The sequence below is a fragment of the Trachurus trachurus genome (assembly GCF_905171665.1).
Source record: "Trachurus trachurus genome assembly, chromosome: 20".
In the NCBI taxonomy this organism is placed as follows: domain Eukaryota; kingdom Metazoa; phylum Chordata; class Actinopteri; order Carangiformes; family Carangidae; genus Trachurus; species Trachurus trachurus.
Genome location: NC_139911.1, coordinates 19133539 through 19156567, shown reverse-complemented (window position 1 = coordinate 19156567; position 23029 = coordinate 19133539). Strand labels below are relative to the sequence as shown.

The 23029-nt window shown below is 42.1% G+C and overlaps 1 protein-coding gene across 1 annotated transcript; it reads right to left on the bottom strand.

Annotated features, from left to right (window-relative positions):
* Positions 1–375: 375 nt before the first annotated feature.
* tnk2a (tyrosine kinase, non-receptor, 2a) lies at positions 376–20116 on the bottom strand (the record flags this gene model as incomplete). Its single annotated transcript, XM_083994978.1, has 19 exons — positions 376–507; positions 1740–1835; positions 2592–2748; positions 4525–5186; positions 5324–5521; positions 8726–8961; positions 9064–9108; positions 9257–9348; positions 10916–11110; positions 11478–11572; positions 12862–13008; positions 13113–13239; positions 13339–13520; positions 14514–14609; positions 14715–14864; positions 15899–16108; positions 17560–17630; positions 17775–17937; positions 20000–20116. The coding sequence occupies 19 exons, from the start codon at positions 20114–20116 to the stop codon at positions 376–378; spliced, it is 3171 nt and encodes a 1056-aa protein (XP_083851104.1).
* Positions 20117–23029: the final 2913 nt, after the last annotated feature.

The window sequence follows — 23029 nt, the reverse complement described above, 5'->3', positions numbered from 1 at the left end:
GTGTGCGCTCAAACCGAACGTCTTGACAGTGACAGGAGCAGCGGAGCCGTCAGGCAGGCGGTAGGAGAGGAGCAGATGGAGTGACGTCATCAGCCCATATGTGGCCGTGTTGTTAGCAAAGGAAGAGTTTTCTAACTACTGCTGCATCATTATGTTTTGAAACTCAGCAACACACACGCGCGCACACACAGGGGAGAGAACAGCTGCACCATACTGTACGACGCCGACTCCCGTACTGTTCATCTTCTGCACACAGATCCAACAGAGGACTTACATAAGGAGCTCAACAAAGGGGACAAATGCATTTTAGTATCTTATTTCTTACTGCAGCAGATTATTTATATGTATATAAAAGTTTTACTTGCTAAGTTTAACCTACCTGTTGTGATGTGGTCCATATGTGTCCAGCATGACCGAGCTGGCCTGTTCCAGGTTCCACTGGCAGCGCTGCAGAAGCTCCTCACACTCGCCTCTGGACCGCAGTCCCAACCGGAACAGCTGCTCCACCTCCAACACACAAATAAACAACATCCCTTCACTCATTTGCTCTGTCCTGTCTGTGTTTTACATTGTCTTGTCAAAGATTAAAATGATGTTCTTCTACCTCAACACACATTTTCTATTCTCTCTGGTGGACAAGTTGTGACCTGCACATTCACCACGCTATGACATAATAATGGAAGGTTATGAGAGAGGTAAATAGATTAAGGTAAATTTTAGAGGTAAATTCATGCAAAACCACTGATGCGTGTTCCCGTCGGGAGCAGTTTTTTGGCAAGCAGTCTGTGTATTTGCCTCGAAAACAAGTCCATCTTGTAACGTTCCATTATTATCTCATAGCGTGGTGAATGTGCAGGTCACAACTTGTCCACCAGAGCGTTTTGGAGTTGTTGGATTGTGTATTTGATGAGTTTGATGAGGGAAACCAAGAAATCCCATTAGCTTCCGTAACGTAGCTCTGAGCAGCTAGCGGCTCTGCTCCACCGTTCTAAAAATAGCTTGCACTGACAATTAAAGGTAACGAACCTACTGCTAAAACTATATGGATTATGGCAATGGGCCAATTTGCCAAAATGTTGAACTATCCCTTTAACATCTGGTCAGTGACAGACGACCTGTGTCCTGGTCCTTCTATTCTTTAAAATCCACTCTATTTTAACACATTGATTACAGCATCATCTGTGGCCTCAGATGTATAGACTGTAAAAAGTTGAAATGAGGAGACTCCGATCCTTGGTTGTGTTTTTTCCTGGGAATTCTTACCATTTTCCCGAGAGGATAAATATCTGCAGGTGCACAGGATTTTTCACATTGTGTGCCTCTGTGTGCACGCTGGTGTGATTATGTAAAACAGAGCTGTGGTATTTCCAGAGTATCCAGCTCTCTTTTCTGGGACACAAAAATACCAGCGGGAGTCCAGAATCGTTCCTATTTGTTTGCTTCTGTGTTTTCAGCATTTGCATAAAAAAAATTATAATGATCGCCAAAGCAACCGGTTTAAAAATTTAACTTCATTTGTAGAAAGAAAATAACTTCAGGAAATAATAGAAAAAACAAAACAAAATTAAAATTACACAAGTTGAAACTTCCTCTCCATTTCACGTCTTTACTTTGTAGCAAATGTCTGTTTTTGCCACTTGTTGAGTGTTGACTACATCGACCCAAGGACACAACAGATGTATTCCATTACCTTATATAAGAATGAAACATACTGTATGCAGTCACATTGATAGATGTACCTTCAAATGGTTTATGGCCTGAGGGATGCTCCGGTTGTGAGTCTGCAGAGCTGCCTGACACTCCTCCAGTGTGACACCATGCACCGCTCCTTGAACCTGTCAATACCACCATGTTCAAGGGAAAATAAACATGAGTGGATCTATGGATTTTTCATCATTTAAACATAACAGCCATGTTGGGGGAAAAAATACAGGAAGGCTAGAGGCTCAACATTCATACAGAATATCATCTGAGGTGATAAAGACAGCTGGAATCATAAATTGAAGATGAATCAAATGCAAAATCATTTCTAAGTGTGAGCTATTTAAGAGACTGATACAAGCTTCCTGTTGTGCGGTCATTTGCTTTTGATCCTCTGCACATCAGTATTCTGCACGGACACATGTCCTGTATCATCATCAACCAGCTGACAAATATCAACCATTTTATCAGGTATGCAGCTCAGTTAGAATTCATCCATTCATTCATGCACCAGCCTTCTTGTACACCGAAACAGTTCATTTGGAAAACATTTATGTAGATAATGTAGTAGATAATGTTCAATGAAGGTCATGCGCGACCAATTTTGAATTACACCAAACTGCGACACAAAAGAAACATTCAGTAAAATAATTAACACAATAATGAAATCAGTTGTTAATGACTTTCGTTATATTTATCAATTAATATCAAAACAATTACCCTTTCTAATTTGTGTGATTATCTAATTCCTCTGCCTGTCCTTGGTGTGGGGTCTTTGTGATTTGTATTAACAATAATAGAAACAAAAACAATGGGGATCACATTTAAATCAGAGCAGAAAAAGGAGAAAAATGTGGACATGCTGTGCATTTCCTCTGACTCTCCCTCACCTGTTTGACGCTCTTGTCCTGTTGCATGCTGGGAGCTGCAGGTCGCCCATTGTTGTTGTTGTAGGAGGAATTTGGCTTGGCTCCACCGGGCTGCTGCTGCTGCTGCTGCTGCTGCTGCATCATGGGCTTGACGGCCGCCATGTTGGCTGCTCCATATCTGATTAGAGAAAACCCCAGATCCAGTAAGATGTATTTAAGTATATATGAAGCTCAGTTTAAAAGTTAGTTTTCCTGATGGAACAAATTAGAAAATTGCTTTAAAGACAAGTGACATTTAATGATGCATAACTGATTAGACTCAGACATATGTGATGAGTCACAGTTTGAGTTCAGTACTTTACACAAAAAAAAAGATTTTTAATTGTGGTTTGTTTTTCCTCTAATTATTGCATTTTTCTGTTCAGTTATTCATTATTCCATTATTTATTTATTTTGGTGTTTTTTAATTGTCTAATAAGCAGAGGTGAATTTAATTATTCACTGTGTGAATCACAAAAAAACTAGAAACTGCTGGAGTCCAAATACACAAATCTCGCTACTCATCGTGCCCTGAAGACTGTGGGGTGAAAACTATACACTGAAAATAGCTCAACAAGGTGATTCTACAGTCACGCTGACATAAAGCCAGTTCAGTTCAGGAGGAGGATCAGACCTGTGTGAACAATGAGGATTTCTTTTTGCCTGAGTGAACAACACTTGACAAGGAGATGAATCCGGCTCAGTCTGTCTTTTTATTGAGTGATGCTTGCTCTCCAGGTGCTATGAGAGTGTTTGTCTAGTGTTTCTAGTATTTTTGGACCAATTAGAGTGAGCTAGTAGAGGTGTTTTATTACATAACATGCGTGAAATCCATTTGAGGTTTGCCCACCACCGATGGAACAACGCTGTTTCGCCTTAGCTTTAGCTGACTGACGCTAATGGAAGTTTTCACTGTCACTGAACATGGTTTCTTGTCAGGGGGGCGCTGGTAGTGTTTGTCACCTAACACAAGCTTCAGCTATTGTTTGCTTTATAGTACTACAAGATGTTATAATGGGGCTCCTGAGCAGAGCTACTTCCTCAGGGCAAATGTGAGGCTGCGGTGAGTCACTATCAGGAAATGATCAGACAGACTGCAGCTAGCTAGTTAGCAAAATTTTAAAGGGATAGTTCTGTTTTTTTGAAGTGGGGCTGTATGAGGTACAAATGGCCACTAAGTATAATATCTGCAGTAGAAAGGTCTCTACCCCCCCACTGAGAAATACCAGCGCACCGTGCTGCACCGAGACACAGGCAGTAGCCTACACTGATGTTAGTGGGGGGCGATTAATAATCAGCATATGGGAAGTCCTGTCTCAAAATAATACACCAGTTCAAGAGTAGGCTACTATATTAAGTAAAAATTTACAATGCATCAGCTGGTCGGAAAAAAGTTAGTTTATCTAGAACTAACCGCAGTTATGACACCAAACAGCTGATAAGTGCGTTGATCCAGCGCGTTGCAAAGCATACCTGCGCGGAGGAATACTGCGTGAGTTGGTTAGTTCCGTATTTGCGCCGGTATTTCTCAGTAAAGGGGGGGGGGGGTAGAGACCTTTCTACAGTAGATATTATACTTAGTGGCCATTTGTACCTCATACAACCCCACTGGTCTACGAAATTAGAGCTCTTACGGGTTTCAGTGAATCCCTATAAGTTTTTTATCGTTTCGGTGTTTCATCAAGATTCACTATGGCAAGTCAGACATAGATGTTGAAACAAGAATAAACTTAAGTTGAACTCAGAAGAAAAATGTTTTCAACCTGCGTTTTACCTCAGGTCAGGTGAGAGTTCACATGCTCCATGCTAACTCCCACTTGACGCTATGTTTTTGTCCAAATGAATCAAACAGTTTTACATTACATACACAACTAACTTCAGTTCTTTCTAATTCTAAAACGACGAAAAAACACACCTTTCCAGAAATGCAGGTCTCTCGGGCAGAGGGGCGGGAGCAGAGCTTTGAGAGCTGTCGATCAATGAGGACAGGCCACGCCCCTCCCGGTACGGGAGAGGATCCAGAAAGGAGCTGGAGGAGTAGGAGGAGGACGGCCGCGGGGCTGCGAGACGCGAAGGATGCGACGTGGTTTGAGGCAAGGAAGAGGAAGAGGAGTTGGAGGACAGGAGGGGACCCAGGAGCCCGGACGCCCGGCGAGGCGAGACGGAGAGGGGAGGAGGGGGCAGCGCCACGGGCACGGAGGAGAGCGGCGGCACCAGCGGGAGCGGGGAGGAGGAGCGGGAGCCCGGCTGAGAGAAGGCGTGGTCTCGGGGCGGAATCTGGGGGGGCGTGTCCTCCTCGCCCCCTAGGGAGATAGAGCTGGAGCGGGCCTGCGGGTGGGGGGCGCGGGCGGGGACGCTTTGTTTGGAGGGACGCAGCGGGGGGACGGGGCTGCGGGGAGGCAGCACCGGGCGGTCCTCGAAGCAGGAGGCGAAGGAGGAGGAGGAGTAGCTGGAGGAGGGGGACGGAGGAGGGAGGCAGATCTGCCGGTGGGGGGCCAAGGGAGCCAGGGGCATTGGGAGAGGGGAGGAGGGGAGGGAGCGGCCCGTCGCCATGGGAACCTGCAGCTTCACCATCACCTACATCAACGGAGACAGACAGAAACATTAACTCTGGATGAAATACGTGTCAGTCTGCGCTAAATATTAGTCAGACAGAGACGGAATCAGTCGGCGGTGACATTTCCTTGATGTTCTCTGTGATTGAGTCTCTCTACCTCTCTCTGCAGTTCTTGGAAGAGGTCAGCCGATTGGGACTCGCTCCTGCCACCGGGCGTGACCGCCCCCTCTTCGGTCACTCCCTTGTTGATAGATCTCACCTCCTGGTCCTCCGATTGGTCCTCCATCTCCGCGGTGACCTCGTCGTACGCCGGCTGAGGCAGAGGCAGAGGCCAGTCCAGGATGGACGGAGTGTCCTGAGGTGAAGCAGACGACACAAGATATGAAAACATCCCCCCAGATGTTGTAAATAGGTAAGCTATAGACGGGATGTGAAAACTCCACCCGAACACGTGACCACAGAGAAGTCAAAGATCTTTAGTTGCACAGCTGAGATCTGGTATTCTTCCTCCGACCAATGAGGTTGGTCGATTTAAGAATATTCCCAAGGAGAATAGAATATGTGAAATGTGTGAGTTAGATGAAGTAGAAAGTGAGGCTCATTTCCTTTTATACTGTACAAAGTATGACAATTTGAGGTATTATTTCATGAAATCTGTGGACAAAACCCTGAAAAATTTTGGTTGTTTAATTTCAGTGTGTTTAAAACTGCTAATTTTATTTCTCAAGCCTGGAAAAGAAGACAGGAAAATTTGTTTCATTAATTTTTGATGATTTCTCTTGAACCTTGGCATTGTTTTCCTTTTCTTTTCTTTTTTTTCAGATAATGGTTTTGAACCCCTGTTTGTTTTCTTATTTCTTTGATGTGCTGATGATGTATTCTGGATCTGGTTTGTTTTCTTGGTGTTTTATAAGCCCATGCGGTCTGAGCATACAGAAGTATGCATGACACAATAATAAAAGTAATTCATTCATTCATGATCATGCGAGAACCGAACTGAGCCGTCTTTCAAGGCGTCTTTAAAGCTTTCAGCTTTGAGGTGATCGAAGGGAGACTGAAGCTCTGAGGTGGAATTAACACGAAGCCCCAAAGTAAACCACTAAGGCAGGAGCGTGCACATGATCAATCAGCGAGCGCCAATCCATCACACCGCACGTGTCTCGAGTGCATCCGAGGGGAACGGGGTTATTTATGACATTTCTAGGCCAAAGGCTTGACCGCTGCTTTCAGAGAATATGTGAAGCGATTCTTGCCGAGTGGTGTCACACACACATTTCATGCTCTTTTCACGCCCTCTTGAGCTGATGGGACCAAGGACACTGTCTGATCAGATAGAGGTCTTCGACAGGTCTTAAAGAAACGCTGCATGACTGCTCTGTGTGGGTAGATTCTCTTCTTAGAAACATCTGGAAAATCACCTTTGACGAAGTGAAATACGACCCCACCCTCTGCTGCATAGACACTCTGAGCAAGGGGATGAACACAAATAAATATAAACAGGATGTGATGCAAACGGGGAACAGTGTTTCCTTCTATTTACCTTGAGACAAGACACTGGCACCTGTCATCCAAGTCCAGGCTCCTGCTCTGACTCCTATGACTGTAATATTGCTAATTAAATCATCACTGTCAATTCAGAGACTTATCAATATGTTCAAAATGTCGGATACTTGTTCTAGAGGACGTGGAAAGTCTCACTTTGACATGTCACAAGATGAGAGGAAGTTCCCTATATGGCAACTCGCCTGGCTCTGGCCTTAGTGCCCATTGGTATCCCCTATTTGGTTGACATTATATCGAACCTGTACAATGATAATATGAGATATGGTGGAATTTAGTGTTTACCATTCAGAGATGTCTTGCCAAAGTCATTGCTGCCGTAGGCTACAATTGTTTGGGTAAGGTCGACATTTTTAATATGCTATAATTGTAAACCAGGCAATTTCTGTACTTTTCGGTTACTGGGTGGGACAACTTCCTTGAATTTGAGAGGAGGCGTGGCACTATGCAGTAGGGTTAGTTGACCCTCGATACATTGATCAATCTCAGCAGACTGAGCATGCAGGGATGGGGAGGGGGGGCGTTTCAGAGGAAAGAGCCAGAATGGAGGAGTACTACGCAGACAGCTTGTATGCCACAGTTATGGAGTTTTTTATTGATTGGTACATTCAATAGTGCCCCACTGGGGTCCAATATCAGATTAAAAGCCCCTGAAATGAGCAAGTCCCCTTTAGAGGACTAAAGTCACTAAAACACTCCATTATAAGAAAATGTCACTAAAAATATACAAGTAAAATTAAGAAATTGTAGCTTAAGGGCTACATGTTGTTGCTATGTCACTTAGCATGGTTTCTTGCTGAGAGCTGGTGGTGGTGACTGCTGCTTGCCCAAAGCTTCAACCATCACTGTCTTTATAACACAAGCTGTTACAATACTCCCACTGAGCAGTGCTACATCCTCAGGGCTGATAGGACAACATTTATTCTTGACTGGTAGGTAAATGGCTACATGGCTAATGTTAGCCATAAATAGATATACTTTATTGATCCCAAGCTGGGAAATTACAGCCATGTAGCAGTAGCAAAACGTACAGTCAAAAAGTGAATGTACAGTACTTGATGCAGAAAATGTATTTATATTATTTATAGCATTGTAGTGTGAGTGTGTGTGAATGGGCGTCTGTGTCTCTATATTGTATCATGTTTTGTGTTCACTTTCTATTATGAACCTGTAGCCTACTATTGATGACTGAACTCTTGTTTTGTATTTTTGTTGTGTATAAGGACCCCCTCGAAAATGAGATGGCAAATCTCAAGTGGCTATCCTTTGAAAATAAAGTCACACATACATATAACATAATATGTATTTTCAAATAATAATATTCTGACCATTAACCCATAAAAAAAAAATAATAAGTATAATTTTTGGGTTTTTTGCCTTTAATTAATAGGATAGTTGAGAGACAGGAGATGGTGAGGCAGAGAGAGGGGGAATGACATGCAGCAAAGGACCACCAGATTCAGGATCTGAACCAGGGCCGGCTGCAGCCAGGACTGTACTCTCTGCATGTGGGGCACCTGCTCTACCCACTGAGCTACTGTATATGGCGCTGCCTATTTACCCAATTAATCAAATCTGGTTAATAAAAATTCAGGCAATGGTGAGAACAGCCCATCACAACAGCTTAGAAATGCTTGACTTCTCCAAAAAGATCAGTGAAACAAAACAAATAACTTTAAATGAATGAAAATAATACGATATGAAATCCTTTAAAATTTCAAAAGCAGATACCATGAAATGTTGTGCATTTTGTACGAAAAATGACATCTACGGTAGCCAAAAAATACAGGTTTACTTGGATATGATGATGTTTGGTTTAGTTTAGAAAAAACACACCACTTAAATGCTCTTGGTGTGTGTGTGTGTGTGTGTGTGTGTGTGTGTGTGTGTGTGTGTGTGTGTGTGTGTGTGTGTGTGTGTGTGTGTGTGTGTGTGTGTGTGTGTGTGTGTGTGTGTGTGTGAATGTTTTGTTTGTAGCTGAATAAATGTGTAATTATACCTTCAGTGTGTCCTCATCAGGCTGCTGTGTCTCTGTGAGCGGCGAGGGCGTGGTGGAGCTGAAGCTGTCGTCGGTGAAGTCGATGAGCGACACTTCGCTTCTGGCCGAGCGCAGCCCGGGCCCCTCCCACGGGCGGAGCTTCAGCCCCAGGGACACGCCCAGCCTCTTCAGCCCCGACGAAGCAGTGCCGTCGTCTTCATCGTCATAATCGTCCATCACTGAGTCGTAAAATGGCTCTACACACACACACAGACCCACACAGTCAGACAATAACAGCAGTATGTATCCATAAGGTCAGACTATAGGAAGAGAACAAACACCTGGTGTGAGAAACTTACTCTTCAGCAGAACAGCGGGCTGAGGTGGACGAGGGGGGGGTTGCTCTGATGGAGAAAAAAACATAATGCAGTAAATTTAAAGAACGACTCCCAACAGGAAAGTGAACACAAACCTCTGTATCATCAACATTTTAAGCAAGTGCAACAAAAAAACACATTCATAAACACTTAAAGAAGGATCAGCTAAATTTACTCTTGGCACGGTTGGGGAGTTTGGTCGGTCTCGCGATGCCCGACTCCATTCCAAGGACGTCGGGGGGGTCCATGGGGTTCCCCAGATACAGACTGAAAAACAGAGAGCAGATTAACTGGATTCATTCATTCTCTATGCTTACTTAGCGACTGAGCCTAGCTGGTTGAAGGCAAGTAATAGCATTTGTTACTGCACAATAAATCAACCTTTGCTACTAAGTAAGTAGCAGGTAAGAGGATGTTCTGGTGTGGCAGACTTCATAAGGAGCTCTGGGTGTGTGAGACTGTTCAACCAAAGGAATACGTATGCTGATGAACCGAGGGCGGTGGTGGTGCACTGCTGCTCTCCAGTGGAGAGTTAAAGCACAGGCAGCTACTACAGCACGTGTGTGGTCCAAGCTTAATAACAAAGCGTGTAATCGTATCATAAAGTCTGCGGCTTAGAATGAACTATCAGAGTTTATTTAAGGAGAATATAGATAAGAGAGATAAGTGGTTTGAGGTAAATCCAAGAGGATTGCGGGATGATTAAAGGGATAATCCTCTCATTTTACAGAACGCTGTTTTTTTTTTTTTTTTTTACAACCAGGGAGTGGTCACAAACTGATACTGCTTCATTTAAACAGGTCACAGAAAAACGGATAACCAAAGATCTGGACCAGAACTGTATATTATCTGACCTTTAATAAACTTACTAAACTTTAAAACTGACCTTTTCAACTACAATTCCGAGTTGTTTGAATGGCATAAATCTGGGTAACACTTTATAATAAGTACACACCAAGCATTAGTTTAGCATTAAATACTGAATTCATCATTTATAACACATGAATACTCTAGTATGTCGTTTATAAACACAGTTAAAAATGTTTTACTCACCATTGATAAGCACTTACTACATTAATAAACTACATACTAATGAGGATTCATGCGTTATTAATGAAGAATTCAGTATTTATTAATGCTTAACTAATAGCTACTTACTTATAGATCACAGTATGACTTGTTATTTTGTTATATTACATATAATATTTGACATTATCAAGCCATAGCTTTATATAGCCTTAAAGGAATAGTTCACCAAAAAATGAAATTCAGTCATTAGTGACTCACCCTCATGCTGATGAATAATAGAATAGAATGAAGTAGTTTTTTATTCCACAAAGTGCATCTGGAGACCCGGGAGGTCGGTTCATGGTCCAGCGTAAACTTGATATGAGAGTAATAGCTCCCGACACAAAAACGTCCATAAAACTACACAAAAACCATTTAATATTCCTCCACACTGCTCGTCCACTGCAATCTAAGTGTCCTGAAGGGATATACAGTAGTCCAGAGTTTACCCGAAACAACGTCATTTAGGACATTTACAGCCTAAACAGTCCTGTATTGAGGGTGAGTCACTAATGACTGAATTTCATTTTTTGGTGAACTATTCCTTTAAAAATATTTTTTAAAAAGTATCTCACAGGCCATTCTCATGAGCCCGATTCGACAGGGCCCCGAGGAAAATGGTGGGAAATCGGGCAGAGAATCTAAACTCTACTACACTGTATTAAGCACCTTAAAATGAAGCCTTCAGCATGTATCAGCTGTACTAGGAACTGTAGGGACAGACGCCACAGTGGCGATGCCGATGGCTGTGTGCTACAGTATTAACCTGTCTATGCGGTCTGCGTGGCCCCAGCTCCTGTGGGGGTCCGTGTCTCCGTGTCCCGTGTGGATGAAGGAGTGTTTGAGCGGGCGGCTGATGTCGTGGGCCGACAGACCGGCGACCGACGTCACCACGTGGCGGGGAAACTGACCCATACGCAGCGTCCGCCTGTTCTGACCTCGCCACCAGTAGTGCTCTGCCCTGAAGACACACACACACGGACACACACACATACAACAACAGTCAGGAAGCTTTAGCCTCATCATGCTCTACTGGCATCATGCACTTCAACACTAACAGGATTTTCCTGAGTACAACAAACATGTCATATGAACACACTTAATATAATATAAATCTGACCACATTTCTATAATGAGCAGTAAGTGGACAGTCATTACAGTAATTTCCCACAATGCAAAGAATCCAGAGTCAACAAGAGATGCAGTTGTGGTCCTGTAGGAATGACCGGAGCTCTGCGCCGACACTGACTAACGAGCCGGTCGTTTTGTGGAAATGTACGAGACCGAGGCTGAAGTGACTCGGCGACGTGCTCTGCCCACACACTGACCTCCCCTCGATGATGGTGATGACGTCGTTCATTTTAATCTGGAGCTTTTCCTCCTCCTCAAAGTCCTGCAGGGCTCTCATGTCCGTGGGCATTGTCTGCAAAGACACACACACACACACACACACACACACACACACACACACACACACACACACACACACCAGCGGGATGAATTATTAGCAGCATCACAGAGACAAAAAAAGAGGAAAACACTTGTCATTTTGTATAATGGTGATTTATTTGTTTTCTACTTTATTTTGCCTTCATTGTCCTTTATTTACCCGCTGCATGACTTTGTTTACTCTGTGAGCTGCTAAAGCACAATTACTTTGAATGGCTGAGTTAATTAAAATTAGTGTGTCCACATTTGGAAGTCAAGGTGTTGAAGTCCTGGACTCAGAGTGACCCTGTTTCGAGTCCGGCCAGGGACTTCCTCTCCTGACATTTCTCTTCTGTCGAGTCACTAATACAGACAAAAGAAACCTGTGTGGGTTGGTCTTGGTTTAGCTCATCCTACCCTAACCCCAAAATACACTGCAAGCCTTAATGCCCAGTTCAGATTTCTTGCTCAGGTTCGATTTTTCGTTTGGCTGTTCACATTACCATCTAAAATGTGGCCTATATCATATTCCAGTGTGAACGGCATGCGCAAAAGAACAGCAGCTGTTGTACAAGAAATATAGAGAGAACAAGTATTTTCACTTTTATTTCCAAATGTCTGTGAAATGGAAGCTGGAAAATGTCTGAGTAGCTGCTGAGGAGGAAAAGAGTGAAGAAAAAGAGTAAAACTCTGTATTTTAGTTTCAGTTAGGCTACCATTACTTTAGTTTGTACCATATATAGGAATAAACCTCCTCAACCCGCTGTGGGCAGCGTTCGGTTTATTAAGAAACAATGTCAAAAAGGTTATTACAACCTAAAGTTTAACATCACGTGTCCTTTTGTATTTATAATCTCCTCTCCTTCAGCGCTCCCACTCTCACTACAGCTGTTCTGTTGTCGGTAAACACACGCCGCTGCACGTCAAATTATCCCACGTTTTATCGAGCCGTGTATATGTGGTCCTGCCACCGCTTCTTAAAACAAAACCTAGAGTAAACATTGTAAAGTGACGTAAAAGTCGCAGCAAATCCGCCTTCGCTCTTCACACGTTACACGTCACATTGGAAAAAGTCGGATCTGAATCTGATTCAGGACCACATATGGAAGTGGTCTAAATCTGATTTAAAAAAATCAGATCTGAGCCAGATTTGAGTGTTCACTCTACTTTGGGCCACTTTTGCCTGCAGTCTGAACGTAGCCATTGTTCTTATGGGCAAAGTTACTAAGACATTTCTGATAGCAAAAAGTTTTTCTGGTTTAGTTTTGAGTGACACTACTGTACCTCGAGCAGGAAGTCTCTGAGGGCGACGAAGGTCGGTCTGTCCTCGGGTTTGGGGCTCCAGCACTGCAGCATGACGTTGTAGACGTCCTGAGGACAGTCCTCTGGTTTGCACAGCCTCTCGGCCTCCACGTCCACCTTATGGAGGATCTGCACACACCAGCATCAATAATCAATACTAACAACATGATATAATAATGCTGAAAAAGTGATTCCAGTTTTTACAGTGTAACTTTGTGAGCATAAGCCTTCACCTGGCTCCCATTCAGGCCCAGCCACGGCTCCTGTCCGTGGGTGAACATCTCCCACAGCGTGACCGCAAACATCCAGGTGTCAGACGCATGGGAGAACGTGCGCGACTTGAGAGACTCTGGAGCACACCTGGACAGAAACCCCAGAGGGACAATGTGAATGTCAAAGACGACATAAAGACAGCAGACAGCTCTGTGGACAGCAGGGCGTCATTCTCCCTCTCCTCACCATGGGAAGGGGATTTTGTGACCCTCCTCCATGATGTACTGGTCCGTGTGCGTGGGCAGCGCCCTCATCAGGCCGAAGTCTCCGATCTTCACCGTTTCGTTGGTGGACAGCAGGACGTTACGAGCGGCCAGGTCTCTGTGGAGGAAACGCTTCTGCTCCAGGTAGGCCATGCCACACGCCACCTACACACACACACACACACACACACACACAACACACCAAGATGAATAAAACACATGAACATACACACACAGACATGTGTTACATGTTTTTTATATGTACATTGATGTGCATTGTCCCACCCAAATAAACAAATAAAGTAAAGTAAAGTAACAATCATTGTTAGTTCATGTAACTTGTAATTTCCAGCATTTCCCCTCAGCGCTGACAGGACATGTCAGACACACTGTGACAGTCATGTGACACATTTTTCAAAACAACATTTTCTTATTGAAAAGAAACTAATTAATAGAGTGATTCCTGTCAATATGCCACCAGCTACAAATTCTAATTAAATAGATATTTGGGTTTAGTTTCAACAGTTTTTCTCACTCTAACTTCTACATTTTTGTTTATTTATCAGAGATAACATAATTAACCAACATTAGTGTGGTGTAAAGGTGCCAGGCAGGTTGATATTATACATTGAAAGACAATTTGATCTATTTTGAATAAAATAATATGTAAAAACAAACAAACAAATATGATAAATTTTATGTTAAATGTCTGGAAAACTCACATGCACACAGAATAATTTTATTTACTGATCTTATCAATTAAATGATGTATGTTTAGTTTTTAAAATATAAGTAGTGTAAAATAACCATTGCACTTTCTCGTGCTGATATATTTTGTGAAGGATTAAAAAAAAGGAAATTCATTCATTCATTTGAGAGGTTGAAAAACAGCCTTTTTGGTAATACCTGCATAAATGCAACTGGATTGATCAACCAGTTGTTGCAGCACATCGTTTTAATTAAAGAAGAATCATGTTTTTGTCATGAAAATAAAAAAAACAAACTCAAAATCTGAAAATCTGAGTATGAAAACCTTCCAGTTGTGGTCCAAACTGTTGCACAAACATCTGGGCACTGATCCACAGATGTGATGAAATGAAAGAAAAGAGGAACTGAAGTTTTTCACTTCATCTTTCTCCTACTTGTCCAGTAACGGACCTGTACGGCGTAGTTACAGAGGGAGGAGATGAGGATGTGACCCTGACGTTTCCTCAGGCGATCCAGCAGAGAGCCCAGAGGGGCCAGCTCCGTCACCTACACACACACACACAAGATACACACACACAAAGCTCACTATATCTGCATAACCACTACGCATTGTGTTTGAGAATTGGTGTGTGTGTGTGTGTTGTAGCCTACCATCTTCATGGGCTGTGTGAGGACGATGCCGTACAGCCGGATGAGGTTCTGGTGACTCAGTGAGTGCATGGCGTTCACCTCTCTGATGAAATCATCCAGACCATCAGAGTCTAACACGCCGGCCTTCAGACACTTCACTGCCACGGACAACTGAGAGGACGTGTAGGGAGAGATAATATCAAATCAGTCAATCAATCAATCAATGAACCAGCACAAAGTGGTGAGCACAACAGTCTTTTACTAAAAAGAGAGAGCTAATATATATTTACCCTTCAAACATTAACCCCCAGAGTACGATATGAAACATTTTCTTTAGTCACCCTCACAAAAGCTTGAAGCAGGATTTTAATGTTTTTCTGTGTCTATTAATTATGTAATTACGTGATGTTGGATAATTATGTACAGTATACTATATACATAGTTTTTACTCTATTTCCTTATAATGATGAATTTTCGACTACGAATGGTGTCCCCACTGATTACTGTACAGTATATTTATGTGATTATGGATTTACTATGGATTTATTTGGGCTATCAAATAATATATGATGTTATTGTTTGAATTTCTGAATGGTTGTCAAATTTGTCCACTGTCTTAACGCACAGTGAGGCAACTTTAAGTTGAAGGACGTGCCCCTCACCTTCAGGTTTGCCCCCTTTCATCCAATTGGACCACACATTAACACACCTCAGACTCATGATTAACTGTTTTATTGTATTGTATTGTGTTGTATTGTACTTTTCTAAGTGTAATTTATATACCGTAACCTTGTTTTCACTTTTAGCACTCCCCTCCCCCTTTCCCTTAAGAGAAGAGCCTCTAGCTCTTTTCAGGCTGCACTTGGAAATAAGAATTTTGTTCTTAATTTGCTTGCCTGGGTAAATAAAGGTTAAATAAAAAAAAAGAAATGTGGTTCATATGTAGATTATAGTTTGTGCACAATAAAAATCACTGTGTGACTATCAGTGTGTGGGCATACCCTCTCTTTATTTCCAAACCAACACAATCCACTGCTGGAACAGGCTCTAAACTACCCCTCACATTTAACATTTAAGAACACAAGTTACTATTCATCATAATACTCTACTGTGTGTGTGTGTGTGTGTGTGTGTGTGTGTGTGTGTGTGTGTGTGTGTGTGTGTGTGTGTGTGTGTGTGTGTGTGTGTGTGTGTGCTCCTCTCACCACTCCACCGTTGGGCCCGGTCCACTCTCCTCTCCTCACCACTCCAAACGTGCCGTCTCCCAGCCGCTCCAGCAGCTGCAGCTCCGTCTCTCTGATCAGACAGGTGAGGGAGGCTCCTGCCTCGCCGCCGGCCGGGGCCGGGCTGGAGGCGGAGGCCCCCTGGGGGAGGGGCTGCTGGGGGTCGGCGTCAGATCGTTTCACTGGGAACACCTGCAGTGGGCCCAGGAGGAGAAGACGGTTACAGACAGTTTTTCAGATATTGTGACTGAGGCTGCCAGGTGTCTGTGTCTTCATATTTTATCTTTATTTTTAACCCTCATTATGTTTTGTAAACAAATGCACATGACCAGGTGGAGGGTTAGCAACACAGAGGAAAAGCGACCAGACTTTTTAGTTCCTCTCTGAATGGATGTATTATTTTCTGATGGTACTTCTTGAGTCAAGTAACGCTGAGTAACGGCGCATCTTATTGTCAGTAACGGTAACGGCGTTGTAATGGGGGAAACAGTTTTTTTTTTTTTTATTAAAAAAGTAGCGCTGTTAGTAACGCCGTTACTGGTTCTGTGTGTGAGTTATTTTGGATACATTTAATATGTGTCAGGTAAATTTGCAGCGCTGCAGTTGCATGTTGAATATTAATTATTGTAACACTGTTTTTAACTGTCTGAATCAAAATTTGTTGAACCATCTCCAAACCATCTAAAATGCGTTTAGCCAGAGGGAACAAGATATGAGACATCCCATCAGTTTTATGCCGCCTCCACTGGTTCCTAATCAAATCCCATATCCACTTTAAAATACTGACTCTCATCTCAGATGCAGAGACTCGGCTTCTGCTCATGAAGCATCTGAAAACATGTTCATTCACACAAGCTTTTGGTCTGTCTGTTTAATACCTCCTCATTTTTATGTTAAACAGAACAACTTTGAATATGAATAAGAATAGATAAGTATTCAGTTCAGCAGTGGACAGATACAGGGGTCAGGGAGTCAGAGAACAAATGTGCTCTGAAATACTGTGTCTGAAATCCTGGCAGCAGATTAACAAACAGGTGTTATTTGGATAAACCGACCGCATATCGGGAATCTATTGCTTTCTTGCCTGAAAAAATGTTAAACCTTAATAATGTGACTCTTAAACAGTCCCACTGTGAAAATTGCAGCTGCTTGTGGCTCTGCTAGTCTTCACTCTGTTCTCCTGCAGCCGTTGTCCCTGAATGTCAGGTGTAACAGCCAATCAGAGAGCTTCATATATCTCTCCGCTCAGAGCTTATTTGCATTGCAGTTTCTAAGCGTGGACGACCAGACGGGACACTGCTTTTCAAAGGTTGATTTCGAAAATCTATTTTCAAATATGATTTGAAATGGAAGGAAATGGAAATCCAAACAGAAAACGGAATTGCCCTTTTAAAAGACTGATTAAAAGTTGTATTTTCTAATTCAGTTTGCAAATTCTGTTTTTCAAAATGCATTTTTAAATCAATTTTGAAATTTGGTTATTCATTTGGGAATTCAATAGTGTACTTTCTAAATGACTGTTTTAAAGTTCAAGTTTCAAATCCTTTTTTAAATTCCTCTTTTTAATTTGATGCGTCCCCTGTGGTCCTCCAAGATGTGTGTTGTGTGAGTGTGTGTTTGGAGGACATGTGTGGATACTGCACCTTGCTCATCCAGGACTTGCGTTTATAAAGAGCTCTTCTCCTCTTGACGGCCTCCCACAGCCTCCTCTGACCTGAACCAACACAACAACACATTTATATATTCGCCTATCCATGCTAGAGGTTTACAGCATGACTTTTATTCAACAGAAATATCTGTGAATACACACTTGACCTGAGGACACTACACAGATATGAAGTAATGAGGCCTACAGTACCTGGGCGCCCCATGCCGATCTTCTCCAGGTCTTCATTCTTGACGTAGTCAAAGTGGGAGAGGCGCGTGACGTTGAGGTCATCACGGATCCGCAGGAAGTACTGCTGCAGCTGTATGTCAGTCAGCATCTCCAGCAGCCACTCTGTCCCCTCCTCACACTGCATCTGCACACACACACACACACATTTCATCTGTATTAGTAGAGATGCTAGGATGCATTCAGTGACTGGCTCCTGAGCCCTGATTGTTCACCAGACACAATTCTAACTTTTAGTGGGATGTTAATGGACACTGCTAATGGACTCGCTGTAATGTGGAGGAAATGGAGAAGCTCATGTGGGCCTGCATGATTATTTTCATTATTGGTTAATCTACCAATTATAGAGTGATAACATTAAGGCTGACAATATATTGTTGATTAATGTCAAATAACAAAAAGAAAAGCTGAATAAATATCCAAACTGATGGTTCTCGGCTGTCCAAAAAACAGAAAAATAACAAATCCTAAGATTTGACAAGCTGGAGGAATTGAAAATAGAAGACAAGCATCAGTGTGTAAATAGTGCAGTTGCTCAGTGGGATGTTCATGGACATAATATATTGGACCAGGGAAATTAAAGAGCTTGTGTGGTGATTAAGGAAGACTCTGAAAAACCCTGACACATACGTAAAGTACCCACACTAAACTATTTCATGTTCACAACAAGACAATTTCCTGTAAACCTACTGTTAAAATGGTTAATCATAAAAGTTACAATAAGCACATACATATTGTATATTATTTGGACTAGTAGGACAATTTGATTTCTTGGCGAAATTCATGGATAATCTTGGAGGGAAGGTTCAGCCCCTGACATTATAAGGTTCTATCTGACATTTTTGTCAAAATTGACTTAATCACATATCCCAGTTCTGATACTACTTATTAACATACTAGGAGGTGTTTTTTCAAGTTTAATCTTTGGTCATTTAATCTGGAAAACAAAAAGGTTCTATCTACAAACTCAAACTCTTGTCTTGGTCTTATAAGGTTCTAAACCTCTATATCTCAAATCTGGTCAGAATGCAGGTAGAACCTTATAATTCCAAGGGGACGAGTGGTTTAGCTTTGATTACGATCACAGCGCTTAACATTAGGGGAATTTAAATTAAACACCACAGATTAGGAACATGTCCCATAATGAGCTTTAGATTCCCTGGTAGCATATGTTGTTAGCTGTGGGCAGTCTTTATGCTAAGCTACCATCAGATAATTGGCTGCTGGTCCTCACTCTATATCCTGTACAGACATGAGAGTGCTATCAAACGTCTCTTGTTATTCTCAGAGAGAGAACAAGTGACCTCATGTCAAGCTGCTCATTTCATTTATCACCATTAGTGTCACATCATCTATGTTGTGACATGTATACCAGTTGTATTTCAGAATGATACTGTATGTGTTTCTTTATCTCTCTCTGTGTGATATACTGTACAGCCCAACCATTGTGTTTTTTTGAGGTTGATGCCAGTATTAATTATTCAGTTCATTAGCAGATAACCTTAGGCTTTTGAAAATTATTCCAAAAAAATATTGTTATCTGGATCTCATGCAATCTCACTGAGCTCATAGAGAACACTATTAATATATGTGGCTATACATCAAGATCCATATATTATTCCCTGACAATTTTATGAAATGAAAAAAAGCCTGATTCTGCAATGTTAGGAAAAATGATGACGTATCTGAATCTTTAACCAGATGTGCATCCGAGTTTAATGCTTTCATTCCCGGAATTTTACATTAAACAGTGTCATATTTGTGCTGCACTTGCTGACTAATTCTAAAAACAACAACGACCAGTCAAACACACACACAGGTGGAAACATAATCTCATAACAGTCCTCAGTCTAACCCGATAAACAGACACTGGTTTGTTGTTTTTAAGTTAAAAAAAAGAGCAGGGACCACCGGACTGGAGTGGACATTTAAATTAGGGACCAAATCAAATTTTATCTGCAGTTGCCACCCAACAATAAACCGCATCAACACACTTGCCATCCTCACTGACACACACGCACACATACACGCCCAACCCCCCTTTAAAAAAAATGTCCATCCTGCCAGCAGAACTGAACCCCCCCAGACCCCCGACCGCACACACACACACACACACACCCACTCACGCACAAACACATGCATGTAGAGATACAGAACAGTGGAGGTCCACCCACAACTTCACACTTTACCATTTGTCCCCCGACTGTCTCCCTGATCGTGCTGTCTCTCTCCTCTTCCTCCTCATCCTCCCCCTCCTCCTCTCCTCTGGTGTAGGGGAGCCGCTGGTACATGTAGCTCTCCCCCATACTGTTACCGCTCCTCTTGTCCTTCCTTCTTGTCTCTCTCCTTTTTTTCTTCTCTCTCTCTCTCTGTCTCTGTCTAGCTGCTATTCAGAGGAGGTGTTATAGCTCCAACGCCGCACTTCCCCCCCAGCTCCCAGTCTAGTTTCGCTAATCTCCTCTCGGCTCCATGACCTTCTTCTCTCTGCTTCGATCGATACGCGCATGCACACACCGACACACCGGGAGGCATCTGACGCCGCTCTCTCTCCACAGTCGTATCACCTACAGCTATCTATAAACCGTCTCCGTCTTCCCTCCCACCGGTTCCCTCTCTCCCTGCTGCTGACTCACGACTTCCTGCGGCGTCGGACACCTCCATACTTCCCCCTCCTCTCTCTCCATCCATCATTTTTTTCCCTCTCCTCCCTACTAGCTCTCTTTCTCCATCACCATCCCGGGCTCAGCAGCTGAGCCCACGGTCTGATGTTAAATAATTCAGCAGCTCCGGCGAGAGGATGAAGAGGAAGAGGGAGATGCTGGAGGAGGAGGAGGAGGAGGAGGAGGAGGAGGAGGAGGAGGAGGGAGAGAGGGAGGGGAGAAAATGTGGATGCAAAGAGGTGGACAGATGGATTGGTAAACGGATGAGTGGAAGAGCCAAAATAATAAAAAAAAACAAAAAAACAAAACAAAGAGACAGCATGAGTTTGATGGATGCAGATGGTGAATGAGCTTGACATCAACCCAAACAAGCATAATATTTATAAAGGATGGAGGGATAATGATTATGATGTGGTATAAGCATGATGTCAGGATCATTTTTGATGAAACGACTGCATTAAATGAAGGAATAGCAGATATTGTGTTAATTGTTTGAGTCTTTTATCAATAAAGTGTGAGACATTCACTCAGTCAAGCTTCTCAGAATTAAAAGTAATTGCTGCTTTTTTTTCTTATTTGTATCTATTATGTGGTTATGAGATTTGACAGAATAAAGAATTAACCAAGTTATTAACATGGATTAGTCTAAGATGAAAATAGTCATTAGTTGCTGTCCTTATTTTCTAATTCATGGTCTCTCAAGCAGAAATGCAGAACAGTGACTGATTTTATCTTCTCAAATGGGAGAATCTGTTCTTCTGTATTTACATATTGTTTGGGTTTTGAGCAGCTGACTGGGAAATTGTCATGATTTTGTCAAATTTAATGAATCATTGATGTTTTGATAATTCCAATGTTATGCAATGATTCAAGCTGTTATTATTTGATGCCTTTTTTGTCATGCTAGTGGATGGAATAGCAAGTCTCTTAGTTTGACCCTGCTATGGATTACCATTGACTTTGATGATTCCCTAACTTTTCATTTCATGCCAGAGTTTTGAGTAACATTTGTTAAGAACAACTAAACTATCAATTCTATTGCTATAAATGTAGACATTTTATTTGTGTTCCTTTGATTTGACACAGCTGATTCCCTGACTAGCACCATAATGGGGCAAAATGTGCAGCCGTGAAATGTACTTTTTTAAAATAAATGAAATATCTAACAGTGTGGATGTTGGTTTCTTAAACTTGTGTATGTCCTGGACGTCAGGACCATGTTTACAAACTGACTGTGTACAGTAGATTCGGCTATTACAGATACTGTATCAGTCTGCAGACTCACAGTCTCTTGAAACTTCAAAATCACATCTCCCACTATTGTGATGCAACTCAAGCCTGCTCGTGCTACTGTACTGTACTGTTTTTACACTGGTTTTATTTGCACGTGTTGAATCACATGATGAATCACATATTTAACTTCAGGGCTTCGAGGCCAAACTTCTGACAGGAATAAAACTGGTAACACTTTATAATAAGTACACACTATTAAGCATTAGTTCAGCATTAAATACTGAATTCATCATTTATAACACATGAATACTCATTAGTGTGTAGTTTATAAACACAGTTAAAAAAAATTTGCTTTTTACTTAACTTTATTTATAAATGACATACTAATGACTATTCATGCGCTATAAATGAAGAATTCAGCATTTATTAATGCTTAACTAACGCTTAATAGTGTACTTATTATAAAGTGTTACCATAAAATGTCTTTAAATCAAATCAATTAACGATTAAAATATTTTTTGTGAGAGAATATGAATCTGCGTCTGTATTTTCTGGAGTTTGAGAAGTCCAAGTGTATTGTAGACATTCATCTTTAGCATTTACTGGACATTTTGAAAATCAGAAATATTAAAACATCTATAATTTGATTGTGTTGATAATAATTTGACAGAAAGAAACAATGACAAAAGTGACATACTGAGCTTTAACCATTTATAAAACATGACAGCAAAGACAGGATAACTGGTGCATGAACTGCAGCAGCCATGATGAGGTAGTGTGTGTGTGTGTGTGTGTGTGTGTGTGTGTGTGTGTGTGTGTGTGTGTGTGTGTGTGTGTGGGTGTGTGTATTCCTGTACACGTCATTCATGTGTGTGTGTATGAGCCCGAATGAGCACAAAACCAGAGCTTCCATCGAAGCGCGTGCCGTATCGAGGGCAATGCTCTAAAAATAGAGAAACTAAATTTAGTTTCCATTCAGTGGCGTGAAGAGTGAAGTGGTGTGAATGAGGCTTCCTCCCTCTCCTCTCATCTCAGCATCAAATACCTGAACTCAGTCAGGACGGCTGACAGACTGACACGCTGATGTTTCCCTGCGTAATGTGGATGAGGATTTAATCTGCGTTCTCAGTTCGCTGCCATCTGCTTTGACCACTGACTAATTACAGACAGCAGGGAAACAGACGTTTTCAGAGCAGCGCTCCTGTAATTTGGTACCAGAGCAGAGAGGACAGGGAACGTTCAACAGAATCTCACATGCAAATGTAAACAAATATAGAAATAAAAGCATATTTAAAAAAACAAACTGTATTTTTTTCTTTGCTTGAA